The sequence below is a fragment of the Corvus kubaryi genome, unplaced genomic scaffold, assembly GCF_017639235.1.
Source record: "Corvus kubaryi isolate FWS band 111438036 unplaced genomic scaffold, C.kubaryi_AGA036_p1.0 37398, whole genome shotgun sequence".
NCBI lineage: Eukaryota > Metazoa > Chordata > Aves > Passeriformes > Corvidae > Corvus > Corvus kubaryi.
The window spans coordinates 13,514,315-13,528,984 of NW_024581137.1; the positions used below are offsets into that span (position 1 = coordinate 13,514,315).

The window sequence follows — 14,670 nt, forward strand, 5'->3', positions numbered from 1 at the left end:
CAGGGATGAGAGCTAATTCAATATTTAAATATGCAGACAATACAATAGAAATAATGTTCTCATAAGGCATTAGGCTAATTAAAGTATTATAAACTCTCTCTCAGATTATCCACTTTTTTCTAGTGGGCCAGTGGTGTCAGCATCCCTGACCATCACGGCACATGGAAATCCCATAGAGACTAATTAAATTTTCCTATCTTGCAATAAGAATACAGGGAATTATTTTTAAATCCTATTTTTATGTCTATGATTTTATCCAGCTACAATGGATGTAACCAAAAGCACAAATATGCCTACACCATCTTCTCATAATTGAGAGTTTGGGATTTGTATAACAGAGCCTGGAAACCAGGGGGCCATAGCAGTTCCATCAGTACTGTTTGTTGACTGCAGCAGGATTAGGGCATAGTGTATAGGTGAGAAGAGACACAAAGCCTTCATTCATAGCTAGAACTTGAGAAGAGGAGCCTGAATACAGTTATGACAGATTACCTCCTACCAGTCTTCATGAGAAGATAGAAACCCAATTGTTAGCTCTAGTGCTTTACAGCAACATAGTAAAAAGAGCCAAGGGCAATTGCAATGATGTGGGTGACGGACTTGTATCTATTAGAAACAGTAGCATTTGACATGATGGTTTAAGCAAGAAATCCCACAAACTAATTTAAGATACACATGATGAGATGTATGCCTCTTTAATTTGCAGAATCAAGCCAAGATATCATAAATATCCAGGCACACCTTCTAAGCCTGATCAGTTCAGCAAAGAACCAGGCACATAACATCAGAGGCTATATTTCCTACTTGTTTTGTGATTATTAGTTCATGGAAAGAACAGGTAATGCTGAGTGAATATGAAACTCTTAGAGAGCAAGCAGTTTGTACTGCATGTATTTTCTAAGCATCTCCTTCTGCTTCAGAACATCGGGAACATTTGCATGAAAATAGAAAATCTTTTTCTTTGAAGAGCTGGTGCTCCTCTGCTGCTTGTTCAACTCCTCAGGCTTACAGGCATTTGTTCTTACTTGTGTACCCCTGCACTGAGTCCATAATACCACACAGAACAGCATTTGTGAGTGTAGGATCCTGCTGAAAACAATCAGCCGCCTTGTTCATGAGCTGACTTTGTTGGACTAGGACAAGAGTTCTTTAGAAGTTAGGAATTAAAGCTCTGACTCCCTTGACTTCCATGGAGATAGTTCAGCTTAGCAAAGGTATAAGTCTTGAGGTCTGAGTGACTAATTATGGCTCATACTGATCGTGGCCATTGCTGGGAAAATAAGTACTGTGAACAAGCAAATTTTCTGGAAATTAAGAACATTTTGTTTCTTTTTAAATCTGGTTTTTATCTAACTCAGAAACAGCTGACAGGTTTTTTTTTTTGAGTATGACATTAGTAACTCTCTGCTGTTTTGCAAATAATGATGCTGGACTGATGAGCAGAATGGGAAATATTAGCACCTTCTCTTTGGCAGCTCAGGACGGCTTCCCAGCTGAAGGAATGGGTGGGTATCAGGCTAGCTGTGTCTGTCTGGATGACTCAGCCCCATTCGCTGGCACTGACACTTCCCCAAAGAGTTAATGCTGTTCTGCTGACTCACGGAGGCAGATGAATCTCTTCTCCCGTTTGATGTACAGCAAAAGTGTCTCACTGGAGAAGGGACAGCGGGCAAGACTCATAGCAGGGGTGCACATATAACTACTCTGCTGACCACCACAAGTGGTACCTGTGTGCTGCTTCAGATTTCAAGTCTGTTTCTGCACACCAACAGCTTACAGCAGCTCTGAGAGCCCCAGTCAAAGGTGTTGATGCACAGTCTGGAGGCAGGGAGGAGTTTAGTTTTTACTGCTAATTTCACTGATGATGTTGATGCTGCTGTACTTCAAATGTCACTGATTTGTTTCATGCAGCATCTCCAAGGTATCACAGTTCATCTCAGCTTATTCTGCTGAAAGTCCTAGCCAAGGCCTGTACATCTCCCCTTTTGTAATCTCCTCTCTGGGTACACCATCTGGAACTGTTCATTCATTCGGGCACATCACTCTTTTTCCACAGTTCTCTTGTCATTTCTCCTCTTTTGCTGCTCCAAATGCAAACTCCTTGTTCTCACTTTCAAAGCCTTTCACAATTTAATCATGCCTCATACCAGTTCTGGTATTTGTTAACCTTCCACCCACCCTCACTTTGTTGATTGCAGCCTCCACTTTTCCTTCTTTATTCTACACTTTCTTTTATGGCTGGGGACAAAAACCTGCAGTGAAACCAACTAAGCCCATGCTGTAGACTCCCTTACAATGTCTCTGTCATGTATCATAGAGCACTGAAGAACCAGCTAGTAACAGAAGGAGGATGGTCAGGGCTGCAGGTTGGCTAAGGAGCTGCACACAGGATCCCCTGAACTCAGATTCTCTTACTCTCACTTATTTTTTGAAAAAGTTCCTTGGGATATAGACTGCCATCGACAATGTCATGTTTGTGTGTCTTCTGTACGACAAAACAAGTTTCAAATGACCTGTGAACTAGCTTGTCTTCTTCTCCTGTGGAACAGGACTGCTTCACAGTCCAAGTGCCTTGCAGCTTCCTAGGGAAACAGGGTTCTGTATTTCATAGCTGCACTTTAAAGCCACTGAGAGACTGAGGTGACACTGGATGTAAGTGCCAAACCCACATCTGCTTAGTGCAGACTAATACCAGACTTTTTCACCTGTCTCTTTTTCTCACAGAGATAAATAACATTAAAGACAAGCCCTAGAGCCATGTTCAGAACAGGCTGGGAAACAAAGTATTTGCAGAATTAAATGCTTTCCAGGGAGCTATTTTTCAATGTATTATTGTAGTAAATGCTTAGATTTTCCAAAGACAAACTCATAAAATAATTATTAAGTAATGTTATTTTATGTACAAATATTTTGCAGAACAATTTAATATGTAATCACACCAAATGTTTTTCCATTCCTGCTACCCCCACAGCATTGGCATTAAACAACTACTGCTTTACTGGATCTCTTTTCCTTCAAGAATGCCTGTGACACCTCAGGGCTTACCCAGAAGCCCAGGGATCATTTAGATGTTCAGAACATATGTGCTTCAAGAACACATGAACTTCGACACCTGGTCAAACCCACCCTACAGTGGCCCTTAGCAACTGGTAATAACTAAGCCTGAGTCCTGCAATGTGTATACTCTGGTGGGAGCAAAGTTCTTACATTGCCCTTTAGCCCTGTCTGAGGTTTCTTTAAAATGACCCAGATTGCTGCTCTCTCTACCTGCACCATTTAATTTGGATTCATTATTTTTTTTCAATATATCAGATCCTAAATTTGCCAGTTTCAGCCAAGCTCCAACACTGGATAGGTTGGCTGGTGAGGCAAATAGGTTATAAATATAGTCAGGCTCCTGGCCAATAAAATATAAAATAAGCAAGCGTGGTAGTTACAAGACAAAATAAATATAACCCAGGGCTCAATCTTGCCTATTTAGAATTTAGAAATTCAGTTGGGAGGAAGTCTCACATGAGTGAGGATTTTGATCAACCTGCAAGTAGGAACCTAGGCAAGAACATGAATCCAGTCTTCTGGAACACTGCTTCATGTCAAATCCGATCTTAAAAACTTCATTGTATAAATGGAATACGTGAAAGTACTGCATTTAACACTTTTGTTGGCCAGCTAGACCTCTTCAACCTATATCATAGCAGGGTTTCATATTTTGTGATTACCTCAAGGTCACCTTCAGCTGTGGAGGTGCAAAGTTTGCTCCTTGGAATACTCTTATACCCATTCCCACAGAATCTTTTTTTCCTGTTTTTTCCCTTTTGACGTTTGTCTAAAAGCCTCAACCTATATAAAGCATGCAACAAAAAAAGTTCTGAAAGTCTATTAATACATTCCCGTTAGCATTCTCTGCATATATTTCACACTGATCTTTAGAATTGAAACAGTCTTTTTAGCTTGTGCTTGTACAACACAGAGTCTAGTGGAATACCAAAGATGAGTTCCTAAATACTCCTCAGAGATCCCAGAGCCTTCATCCAGCAGGCCCTATATCTTACTATACCACCTGGCGCTCTGAAAAATGTTCTCCTGGTTTCTAGCAAGTGTATTTACAGATGGATTCCACTTGGTACTAATTGCCATGGGTAACTCCTCTTCAGTACTCCTTCTAGGAGTCCTGATTGGTGGTTGCTTTCCCTTGGTTCACACTTCCATCATCGGTGTGGCTTGCAGACCAAGGGAGCCCCACCAGAGCCCATCTGACATCCAGTAAACAGCTCTGGTCATCACTGCTCAAACCCCTTCCCTTGCCTCACTCCCTCAGCTACACAGGTACAACTTTTTGCAGGAGTGTGTGGTGATCTGGATAAGGGGTTAAAGACTGTCGTTAAGGTTGGGCTGAAAATGTTTACAGTTTTTTAATTAAATAGGGCATGATTATCAAAGTTATTTTAAAATTGCAGTCATCTGCCCCGGCTCTTGCACGTGGGTCATTCTATGGCTTCAGGGACATCTGTCTGTATAACTGAGAGGGTGGTGCAGAGGCAGAATCTGCTGCTGATAGAAATACCTGGGAAACTATGATCTTAGTGTCTTTACTAAGAGAGATGCGTTGACTTCTCTGGAGAGATTATGCCCTTATTGTTGGCCTGCTTGCCAATTGGATGTTCCCTTTGTCTGGGCTTTTGATATTCAGGTAAAGAGTGGTACAAAACCCTGGTTTGTTGTGTGCAGCACATGGTCTCTGTTCTCTGCAGATAAATTGTTCTTACATGATGTAGCAGTAGCAAGCTGCTTAGTCCGAACAGCTTCTGTTATCTATTTCAGAAGCTTCTGTGGCCTTTAAGTATTTCATCCCAAATAATTTCTGGCAAATCCACAGGAATACCAAGCAAAAAGGAGGAGAGTGAAAGTCCTGATTACTGTACTTACAGTCAAAGAAACACCTTGGTGGGCAGTATGAAACATCACTTAGTTCCTTCCTCAATCAGCAAACCACTGATTATCTATGACTCTTCAAAGAACTGATTCCACAGACATTACATGATCAGTTCACTTCCTTGCATTACTCTGAGACTCTCCCCCCACATCAGCTGAGAAACCATTAGTCAACCCACCCTTCTAAATTGTATCACAGAAACATTTTTCCTCAGTTAGGAACAAGTAGATGTCTCAGAACAATTCCCAGGATGATTTGATCTTACTCTTTTTACAGAACTGAAACTGCTTTTTTTCCTGAGAGGACTCAAGTACCACCTTCTTTCTCCTGGCCCAGCCTCCCTCTTCAGCTGTTGACTGTGAAATTCTCCTTATTTACCTGGCACGTTTACACAGATTGGTAATGCATCACTATACTTACTTGCTCCCTACATCTTTTTTCCTGTAATTGACAGTAGAAGTCTTTCCACAGAAAAATATCTCTGTAAGGTTACAGCTGCATATCCAACCCTGTACTCCACTACTTTCCTGTCTTCTCTCCCACATTCAACTCCTTTCAGAAATGACAACCTCAAAAGCATATCCTCTGTCAAGAAAAGTTCCGCAGTTACTCCTGTTCCTCAGCGCAGATCCACATGAGTTGGCTGAATTGAGAAACACTGCCTGAGCATCACAAGCTTCTGACTTGAATGCAACTACAGATTTCTTTCTGGAATCATTATCTGCTTAGGATCAATTTTCACAAGCTGCAATGAGACTTGAGGCTCTGAAGCAGCACCCTCAGGAGAAGCAATTTTAATGGCACTTGGGTAGAAATACTTATTCTTGATTTCATCTTACTTGAAGTATTTCACAAGCAGTACTTTATTAAAAATGCTTAGTTAAAATGTCACTAAAACAATTCCAAAGATTCTGATCATCCTTTACTATTAATCTTCATCCTTCCAGCTGCTCTGCAGTCTGTCTTATGAAACTCCTACTGTCTTGTTACCTCATTATTCCCTTCTAAAATTTTATCATTATAGCCCACTTCACACCTCCTCTACCATACTGTCAAATGCTCCTGTGACCTATGGTACATATTGTAGTACTAGTCATAGCTATAGAATCAAACCTGCAAAACCTACACTCTGATCTGCCTGTGACATGTAGGTCACCTTTGGCTGGCCCCCAGTATCGTTATGCTTCAGCTTCTCCAGCCACAAAACTACTTTTTTTCTTTGAGATTTATGGTTGAAAACAACAGAATAGAGCTAGATAATAATTGTGCTTACAAAGTTTTCAAGTGTGCTGTAACCTCTTTGAATAACTGAATCCATGCAGAGATTAATTATATCTGGTAGATCTAGAAGTAAAGTATCTGTAAAGGGCCCTGCTGGACAGCGCCTTCCAATCAATGATCTAACACACTTTCTGCTTCTTCCACCCACTTGGTCAATTATTCCTTGATGAAGAGGAATAGGTATGAGGCACCCATGTATCTCCAACCTGAAATAAATTGCTGTCTTTTAGCTCTTTGCTATGGAGGTCTAAGTGATGCTGAATGCATTTAAATTTCCTGTGGCAGGTTATCTTTCCTTGCAGAAAAAGAAACTTAGCTCAAGTCTTCCCCCCTCCAATTTCTTCGCAAAACCCCTGACTGCATTCAATTGGATGCTGGGAGTGGAAACCAAAAGAACTGAAGCTCTCCCTGAGAACATTTGCCACCCACATACTGCAACAGTGTTCAGGAGCTAAATCTTATTTATGAGGCTTAGTTTCATTTCCAGTCCTTTTTGCCAAAAATCCCAATGCAATGTAATTTGTGCACACAGAGGCCACACAGTTTTGGCATTACTTGCTACACACTAGCCCTTTCTTAATCTGATCTGGGGTCTATAGACGTACAATAGCCCCACAAATGTGTGCGAGTGTGGATATGACGAATGACATCAGGAGAAGCATGTAGAGACACATTCAACAGGCAATAAAAAATATCAGAGAACTGTTAAATAAGACACACTGAGGAATGTATTAACTGTATTGCAACATTTGAGCACGAGCCCAGAATTGGACGCAGACAGCTTGCTTTGAACATTTCATCAGGCGTCTTTCTCTGTAGTAAGCAAAACCAAAAACCTAGCCAAACTATAGGTAGCCAGGTACCCTTTGGACTAATTTGGGACCAAACATAAACACATTTTGCTACTCAGATATCTTTTGAATACAAGGCAAACAACTCTGGATTCTGTCATGATATATTTAGGCACAGGTTTTAAAAGAAAACCGATTCACTACCTTCTTTCACATTGAATAATATCAAATTTAAAATTTACTCTCTACCCTCATTCACTTCCCTCACTCACCTGAAGGACTTGAGGCTGATATTATAGGCATTTATTCTTCAAGTGAGAATGTGTCCGTGTGTCACTTTGACGTGGGAACGTCTGATGTGGGACCAATGCCAATCACAAAGGAGAGCCTTAGTGACTTCAGTTCTATTATTTGGGAAAGACTAGGGTATCCCTTTTGCATCTCTATTTGTCCAAAAACGGCTGCAAAGACAAAGAAGAGAGTCTCAGTTCTGGATGCCTGCCAGGATAATGTAACTCTATCCCATCCTCTGCTCCAAGTAAAAACTGAGAGACGTTTGTGTCATTAGTTCTGACCCTCCCCTCGGCTCCGAGTGTCAAACTGCAACACAGCAAGCCCCAAACCGTGTCAAGAGTAATACTGTAACTAGCACAGGGTCACAAAACCTCCTGACTATCTAGTCTGATTATAAACGATCATGCTTATAAAGCAGCGTTTCAAAAACGCTGCCAAATCTCACGGCTACCACGCTTAGGAGCTTTGTGCTGCTTGTAAGCAGCTTCCTCGTTTAAATCATTGCTACAAGGAGCGACAGCGCCCGTCGGACGGGTGGGATGCCTGTGGTCCAAGGCCAGGTTTGGACACCCAGCTGAGGGAGCAGATCCTGGGGCTGAGTCCGGACTTAGAGGGCACCGCTGGAGAGGGCGCAGCCACCGAGTTTAAACTCCTTTTCTGCGCGTCTCCCCCGTCCCGTGCCGTTCCCTTGCTATAAAGTCGCAGTTAAAGCGTGTGCAGTCGGTTCCTGGATGCTATTCCCGCATCCGCGCCCCCCGCCCCGGCCCGAGGCGGCGGCGGGAGCGCGCTGATCGCCGCCAGCCCCTTTTCCTCGCCCTTGCCCACCGAGGAGGGAGAGCGGCGGCCACCACGGCGACCCCCGCGGGTGCGGCGGTGGCGGTAGAGCTGGGAGGCTCCAGCTCTCCCCTCGGACACGGGCACGGGGTACCGGCGCGGCGGCGGCGCGGGAGAGGGGTCCCTGTGGGGAGAGGGCCCGCGGCTGAGGGGACAGCGGCGGCCGCTGCCGGCCCACGGCCCGGGGAGGGAGCGCTGCCTGCCCGGAGCGCGGCTGCCCCGGGCCAGCTCCGCCGGGCGCGGAGGGCCCGCAGGGCTCCTCCCGCCGGGGCGCTGCCGGGCCGGGCCAGGCCGGGCCGGGGGCGGGGGAGGCGGGGGAGCCGCTGCCGTCACCGAGGCTCCCGGCTCGCTCGGCTCGTCGCCGCGGCAGCCCCAGCCCCGCTCCCACCCCCTCGCCTGCCTCCACCCTCCTTCCCTTTCTCTCGCTCGCTCGGCGAGAGCACTGTGCCTCCTTTCCCAGATGGCAGCCGGCAGCGCCATGCAGCCTCCCGTTCCTCCTCCTCCTCTCCCTCCTCTCCGGCTCTAAGTTAATGCCATGCTGCCGCTGCTCTTCCCGGCACTGCTGGCCGCCTGCCTGCCGCCCTGCCAGGGCTGGAGCCCCTCGGCGGCTGCCAGCGGGCAGGAGGAGCAGGAGCAGGAGCTCTTCTTGCCCCCTGCCAACTCCTCCTCCCGCTCCTTGGCCAGCCTCGAGATGGACCTCGACGGGGCAGCAAGCAAGGAGGAAGGCAGCACCGACAGCCCGGGCACACCGGCTACCCCTAGCCAAGGGCCTTTCCCTTCCGCTCCCACCACCTCCGGGCAGGACCAGCAGGGGCAGCAGCAGCAGGAGCAGCAGCAGCGTCCCCAGCCGCAGGGGCAGCCGCAGCCCGCCGAGGACCCGCACTGCAACATCAGCGTGCAGCGGCAGATGCTGAGCTCGCTGCTGGTCCGCTGGAGCCGCCCGCTGGGCATCCAGTGCGACCTCTTGCTCTTCTCCACCAACAGCCACGGGCGGGCCTTCTTCTCCGCCGCCTTCCACCGCGTGGGGCCGCCGCTGCTTATCGAGCACCTGGGGCTGGCGGCCGGCGGCGCCCAGCAGGACTTGCGCCTCTGCGTGGGCTGCAGCTGGGTGCGGGGCAGGCGGGTCGGGCGCCTGCGGAGCGCCGCGCCCCAGCCCCCCGCCGCCCCTCAGCCCCCCGCCGCTGCTGCTGCCGCGGCCGCCGCCGCCGCCTCCTCCTCGCTTTCCTACACGCCGGCGGCCGAGCCCGGCCAGTACTGGCTGCAAGGGGAGCCGCTGAATTTCTGCTGCCTGGATTTCAGCTTGGAGGAGCTGAAGGGCGAGCCGGGCTGGCGGATGAACCGCAAGCCCATCGAGTCCACCTTGGTGGCTTGTTTCATGACTCTGGTCATCATCGTATGGAGCGTGGCCGCCCTCATCTGGCCCGTGCCCATCATCGCCGGATTCCTGCCCAACGGCATGGAGCAGCGCCGCGGCACCGCCGCCGGCACCGCCACCGCCGCCGCCGCCAAGTAGCGTCTCCCGGTGACCCCCTTCTCTTCGTCTTGTGCTGTGGAGGGACGCGGGACGGACTCTGTCGTGTTTGTCTTGTTTGCAGCGTGCCACAGGTGCGCGGCGGAACGTGGGGCCGCCTCAGCGCCCGGCCCGGCCCCGAGGGCACCAAATCATATGTGCGCGTTTTGTATCTTTAATACCCGTTTTAAACGAACCTTTTAGTTAAAAAAACAAAACAAAAAACCAAACAAAAAACCGCCCCAAAAAACAGGCAAGAAAAAGCCCCCCTAAAAAATCAGTGGAGGAAATCAAAGACCCTCCTATTCGGCTGCATTTGTTGTCGGAGTAGCGTTTTTGTATAGGATGTAGTCTGAACGGGTTTTTCCTTTATGGACAGAAAGGGATGTCTCTGACAGAATGGAGAACCGGTATATATATTGTTATTGCTGAAGCTGAACTTTAATGAACCTTTCACACTGTATTTCCTGGTTGAGATAGTGTGTATTTATTATTGTAGCTCCACATTATTTGGCTTTTAATACAGAGGTTTTCTTTCTGGAGCCACTGTAGCCTTTTGTTGGTCTGTTTCCTCCAGGGTGGAACAGAGGGTTTGGCTGGCCTTCCTGTCTGCAAACCTGCCACGAAGCTCCTTTCCCCGTGAAATGGTGTTACCAGGGCTGTTGGTGGCAAAAAAAGAATCCCAAACCCTTTCTGACTGCCCTATCTGTACAACAGATGTGGGTCTGTATGCCTGCACCAGGGTTGGGTGGAGAGGGGTGGGGAGCATGGCTGTGGCAGAGATCCACAATTTCATCTGCACAATTCCACAGACTACGGCTTTCTCCTCGGTTTGAAGTTGGGTGGCTTCAGTCCTGGGAAGATGAGGCCCACTCTGAGTTATGCTAAACAGCATGGGACAAGTCTGACTTCCCCAAAGTTCATTCCTCAAAACCAGCTTAGATGCAGTGTATTTGTTGGAGACACAGTAATACTGTACCTCTTTTTCATCTACCAGTCTGCAGGGTTGCTCACAGCAAGTCTGTGGGGTGAGAAGGCAGGAGCTGCCAGTCCAGAACTAGATTCCAGCTGCTGCTGTGCAAGCATGCAAAGAAGAAAGATTTCTTCTCTCTTGTTTGAGCAGACAGTTGTGTAGCCTGAAATATCATTTGTTGTATACTTCCAACTGTTTAGCCTTATAAAAAGTTGTTTCATTTGCCTTAGACATGATTAGTCCAGCTGAAGTTTCTAAAACCAAAATACGAGCTAAGTGACAAATATTTGCAATAGGAATTCTCATTCTTTTGTCAACATCAATGTATTTAATTTGCTAGGAATGCATGAATTTGCTTGGGGGTAATTTGGTGTATTCGTAATGTATGGTGGAAATGACTGGATGAAAAGTCTGGAAGGATTAAATTCTTAGGATTCCCATATTTTTTAATTGAGAACAAAATGAAATAAATGCATGCTCTATGTGTATGCTGTCTGGAAAAAAAGGACAGAGAGTAAAACACTGACAAACAGCAGAAATAAATCAAGATTTAAAAATACTCCATGTTACTGGGCTGCCTCTACACCCACTGTTTCTCCTGTTAATCCTGTTGTTGGGGTTGCCACTTGAGTAAACATTGCCATTGTGTTGTTTTCAGAAAGTAGAGGATACGGTCACAGTGAGAAGCGTTCTCTTGACCTGTTGATCCAAAGGGCACCTGCCCCTGTATGCCTGGTTTAGAGAGCCCCTATTTTCTTTCCTTGACATGTAAAACAGTGTCATTTCCAGCTTGTGCAAACTCTTGTGCACAGACATTTGACTTGCTAGAGGGCAATTCTTTGCCTATCATGTCCTGTGTGACAGAGATGCCTCTTCATGCTGAAAGGCAGGGCTAGCAGGAAAACATGAAGGTACTGCTAACACCCTCTCAAAAGAGAAATGTTCTACGTATGGAATAGACCTCAGAAAAGTTGCCATGGTACAGAATAATTTCATCTTTTGAATGAGATGCATTTAGGCAGAGAGTTAACAATTTTGACTGGAAGTTTTTCTGGCTTTATTAATTCATGATATATAGTCCTCACTGATCCAGGCAGCCTGTGCTTAAACTCAAGGGAGGAATCTCTTTTTTGCTTATCCTTGTTTCACCAGTGATGTGATATTGGGGTATTTTTTCTGAATTGCATCAACGTAAACAAGGGAATGGTGTTACTGTCTGAAACAGCTTCAGTTACTAAAGGCTTATTATTTGCAGTTCTTGCAGACACTTAGCAAGTGGTACACCAAAACTGGTTTTTCTAACTTCTATCAATATCAGCTTGAATACAAACTTTGTGAATAGACAGTGCCACACTCAGAATATTTTGCTGCTTCACTTAAAAAACATGATACAAGAGAGGGATTTTCTCATAGTTATTCTATAAATACACTTGTAACTGGAGCTATTAAAAACCTGCTAAGACCCGAATGTTTAGAACAGAGGGATGGCACTAAACAAGCAAACAAACTCCGAAAGCAAATCTTGTCCAGAATACAAAAAACTGTATTGTTTTCAGGGAGTACTGATCTCAGACACAATGTTCAAAGAGCCCTTGTGGGTTAGGGAAGGTGTTTCCTTAGATCGCAGTAATCGTGGGCATAAGGATGTTCCCTTCGCAGAGAGAGACCAGTCCGTGTTTCTGTGCCTTGAAGAGGAATTTAAGGCACAGCAGGGGCACAGGGATTACCTGCTGTACAGGCTTTAGCCTGGATCTAACTCCCTGAACCCTCGGGTTTCAGTGAGGTGGCAGCAGGACTTCTCCTGTAAAGAACAGAGAGTGGAAATGCACTATGCAAACTGAGAGCTTTCTTCAGTCACTGTTACATCTAACATCAATAGCTCTGCTCCTGTAGCTGTGGCTGCTACTACGACTCTAAGTAAACTATGATTTTGAGTAACTTTTGCCTTCATGCATGGGAATTGCATCTGAATGCAACCGAGAAGAGGCAAGCCCAGGACAATGTGAAATGATACATCTGCACACCAGCTAGTTTAAGATTCCAAGTTTAGACACTGAAATGTCTATTTCTTTTCTTCGCTGGCAGTGGAGCTTTATTGTCTCTTAGCTGGAGTTTATTCTAAGCCATTTTTATTCATTTGGATTTATTTTTAAGACCAGCTGGTAGCAGGGTCAGCACGAGAGCAGATTAGTCACCATATATAATCCTTTATGTACTCAGGGAGGGCATATATTTGTATATATCTATCTACATATGAGGACTCACTGTGTAGAAGAGAAAGTTAAATCAGAAGTGAGAAAAGGGATGATGAGAAACAAATAATACTGAGGAAGCAGTACTGGTTTTCCTTCACTATTTGTTGGATCATGTTTCCTGGTAAGTTATCCTGGTTTTATATACGTACAAATGTTTGTTGGAAAGCAAGGGATATGTAGAAACAGAGGGAGTTTCTTGAACTGCTTTTTAAATGTAATTCAACTCTATTATAGATTTTTGTTTTCATTCCAGGAGCCAGCAACACTCTCAAGATTCAGCATTAGAAGGTAGTAGGCTTGTCTGCTAGTGTTAGAGTGGTACAATTTTTTTCTGTATATTCAGCCCTCAGAATTTAATCTCTCACCTATTTTCTTAGTTATGTTTCATAGATGTGTTAGAAGCAGAAGTATACAGAGGAATATGTAGTTTTAGCATGGACACAGTTTTGCTGTTCTTAGTGCCACATTGATTCCAATAATAAAAATACAAAAACGTAGTACAGTATAATAATAGCTATATGTTATGTAAGCATACTGCTGCTCAATAGGTTGTCAGTAATCAAGCGTTTCTGTAGGTCAGGAGGTATTTGGATATTTGGAGCAAAACTGCCGTACTAGGTTAAATGTAAGAGTTGTTACTTATCCAGGGCTTAGTTCACCAGTGCTTTCGATGATTAATGCAACTGCAACAGCAGGACTATTTGTGCAGTGAATATTACTCAATATGAGTAAGGGCTACTGAACCAGACCCTAAAAAGACCTAATTAAAAGCTGTAGTTGGCTGAATACGTATTATTCATAATGACATCTGCTTGCTGAATAGAAGTATCTCCAGGGCTGATGTTACGTGATCCCAGGGGCCGAACAAAAGCCTAGTGAAATCGGGTAGTTAATTGAGGTTTTGTAGGACTGGAGATCAAAGGATTTATTTTGAAGAGATATATATATCTAGATGTAGGGGTAGGTATGATGTTCTTGTTCCTCTTTGGTTTTTTATACGTGTAGTTTATAAATCCAAAGCCAGGATTTCTCAGTCCAGTGTAGGGCCTTGCCAGCTTGGAAGTTAGCTTCCTTCTGAAGCCAGTATGAAATTTTCACATATTTTTCAAGGAATTTTACTGAATAAATGTAATTTTTTTCCAATATATTTCAGGGAGAGGCCTTGACTTTGCAAAAAAACATTTGTAATGATTCTGGGAAAAGTGTAAATATCAAATCCCAAATGTATTCAGATTTCAAAGAGTAAAAAATCTTTTTAACCAGTAACTGATTTTTAAAAGCATATTTTTAAACAAAAAAATCAGTTTCCATTTTTCCCCTCAGAAGCCGAAGATTTCAGTGAAGATCAGAAGTGCATTTGAGTGTTTCATGTTGTGATTTTGTATGTGATTTTTTGTGGAAAAAAAATTCTCTTCTGTGATTTGGAATTAATAACAGCTTGTGACAGATAAGTTACTGTATTTCTTGTCCCATCTTCATAATAGTTCTGGTTAAATAAGTTGTCCAAAACAATTGTAAATCATCATCATAATAATAATAATAATAAAAAAATTAGCTTAACCCATTTGTTGTGTTTCTGTTCTACTGTGCTGAGGAAGAAAGCAATCTGGTACAAAATTTGGGATATTAAAGATGTTTATTGGAAATATCTGGATGGTGTTTAATTAGATTTGTGGACAAGCTTCAGTCTCACATCTCCAACTTTTTATAAAGTTTGGGTTCATAACTGAGTGTAGCAGTTTGAGCATTTATATGTCAATCAGAGTCCCTGGATCTGCATGTTGGGAAAACCAGGATCT

General features: G+C 44.6%; 2 protein-coding genes across 2 annotated transcripts; one reads left to right on the forward strand and one right to left on the reverse strand.

The window, feature by feature from the left end:
* Positions 1-7,293: 7,293 nt before the first annotated feature.
* Positions 7,294-8,613, reverse strand: LOC121671938 (predicted GPI-anchored protein 58). The gene is made up of 3 exons (XM_042044271.1): positions 8,540-8,613; positions 8,125-8,456; positions 7,294-7,466 (listed from the first exon to the last, which is right to left on the reverse strand). Exons 1-3 carry the CDS (start codon positions 8,611-8,613, stop codon positions 7,339-7,341), a joined length of 534 nt encoding a protein of 177 aa, XP_041900205.1. The 3' UTR covers positions 7,294-7,338.
* Positions 8,487-14,431, forward strand: TMEM158 (transmembrane protein 158). Its single transcript, XM_042043615.1, has one exon. It carries the CDS (start codon positions 8,669-8,671, stop codon positions 9,644-9,646), a length of 978 nt encoding a protein of 325 aa, XP_041899549.1. The 5' UTR covers positions 8,487-8,668; the 3' UTR covers positions 9,647-14,431.
* Positions 14,432-14,670: the final 239 nt, after the last annotated feature.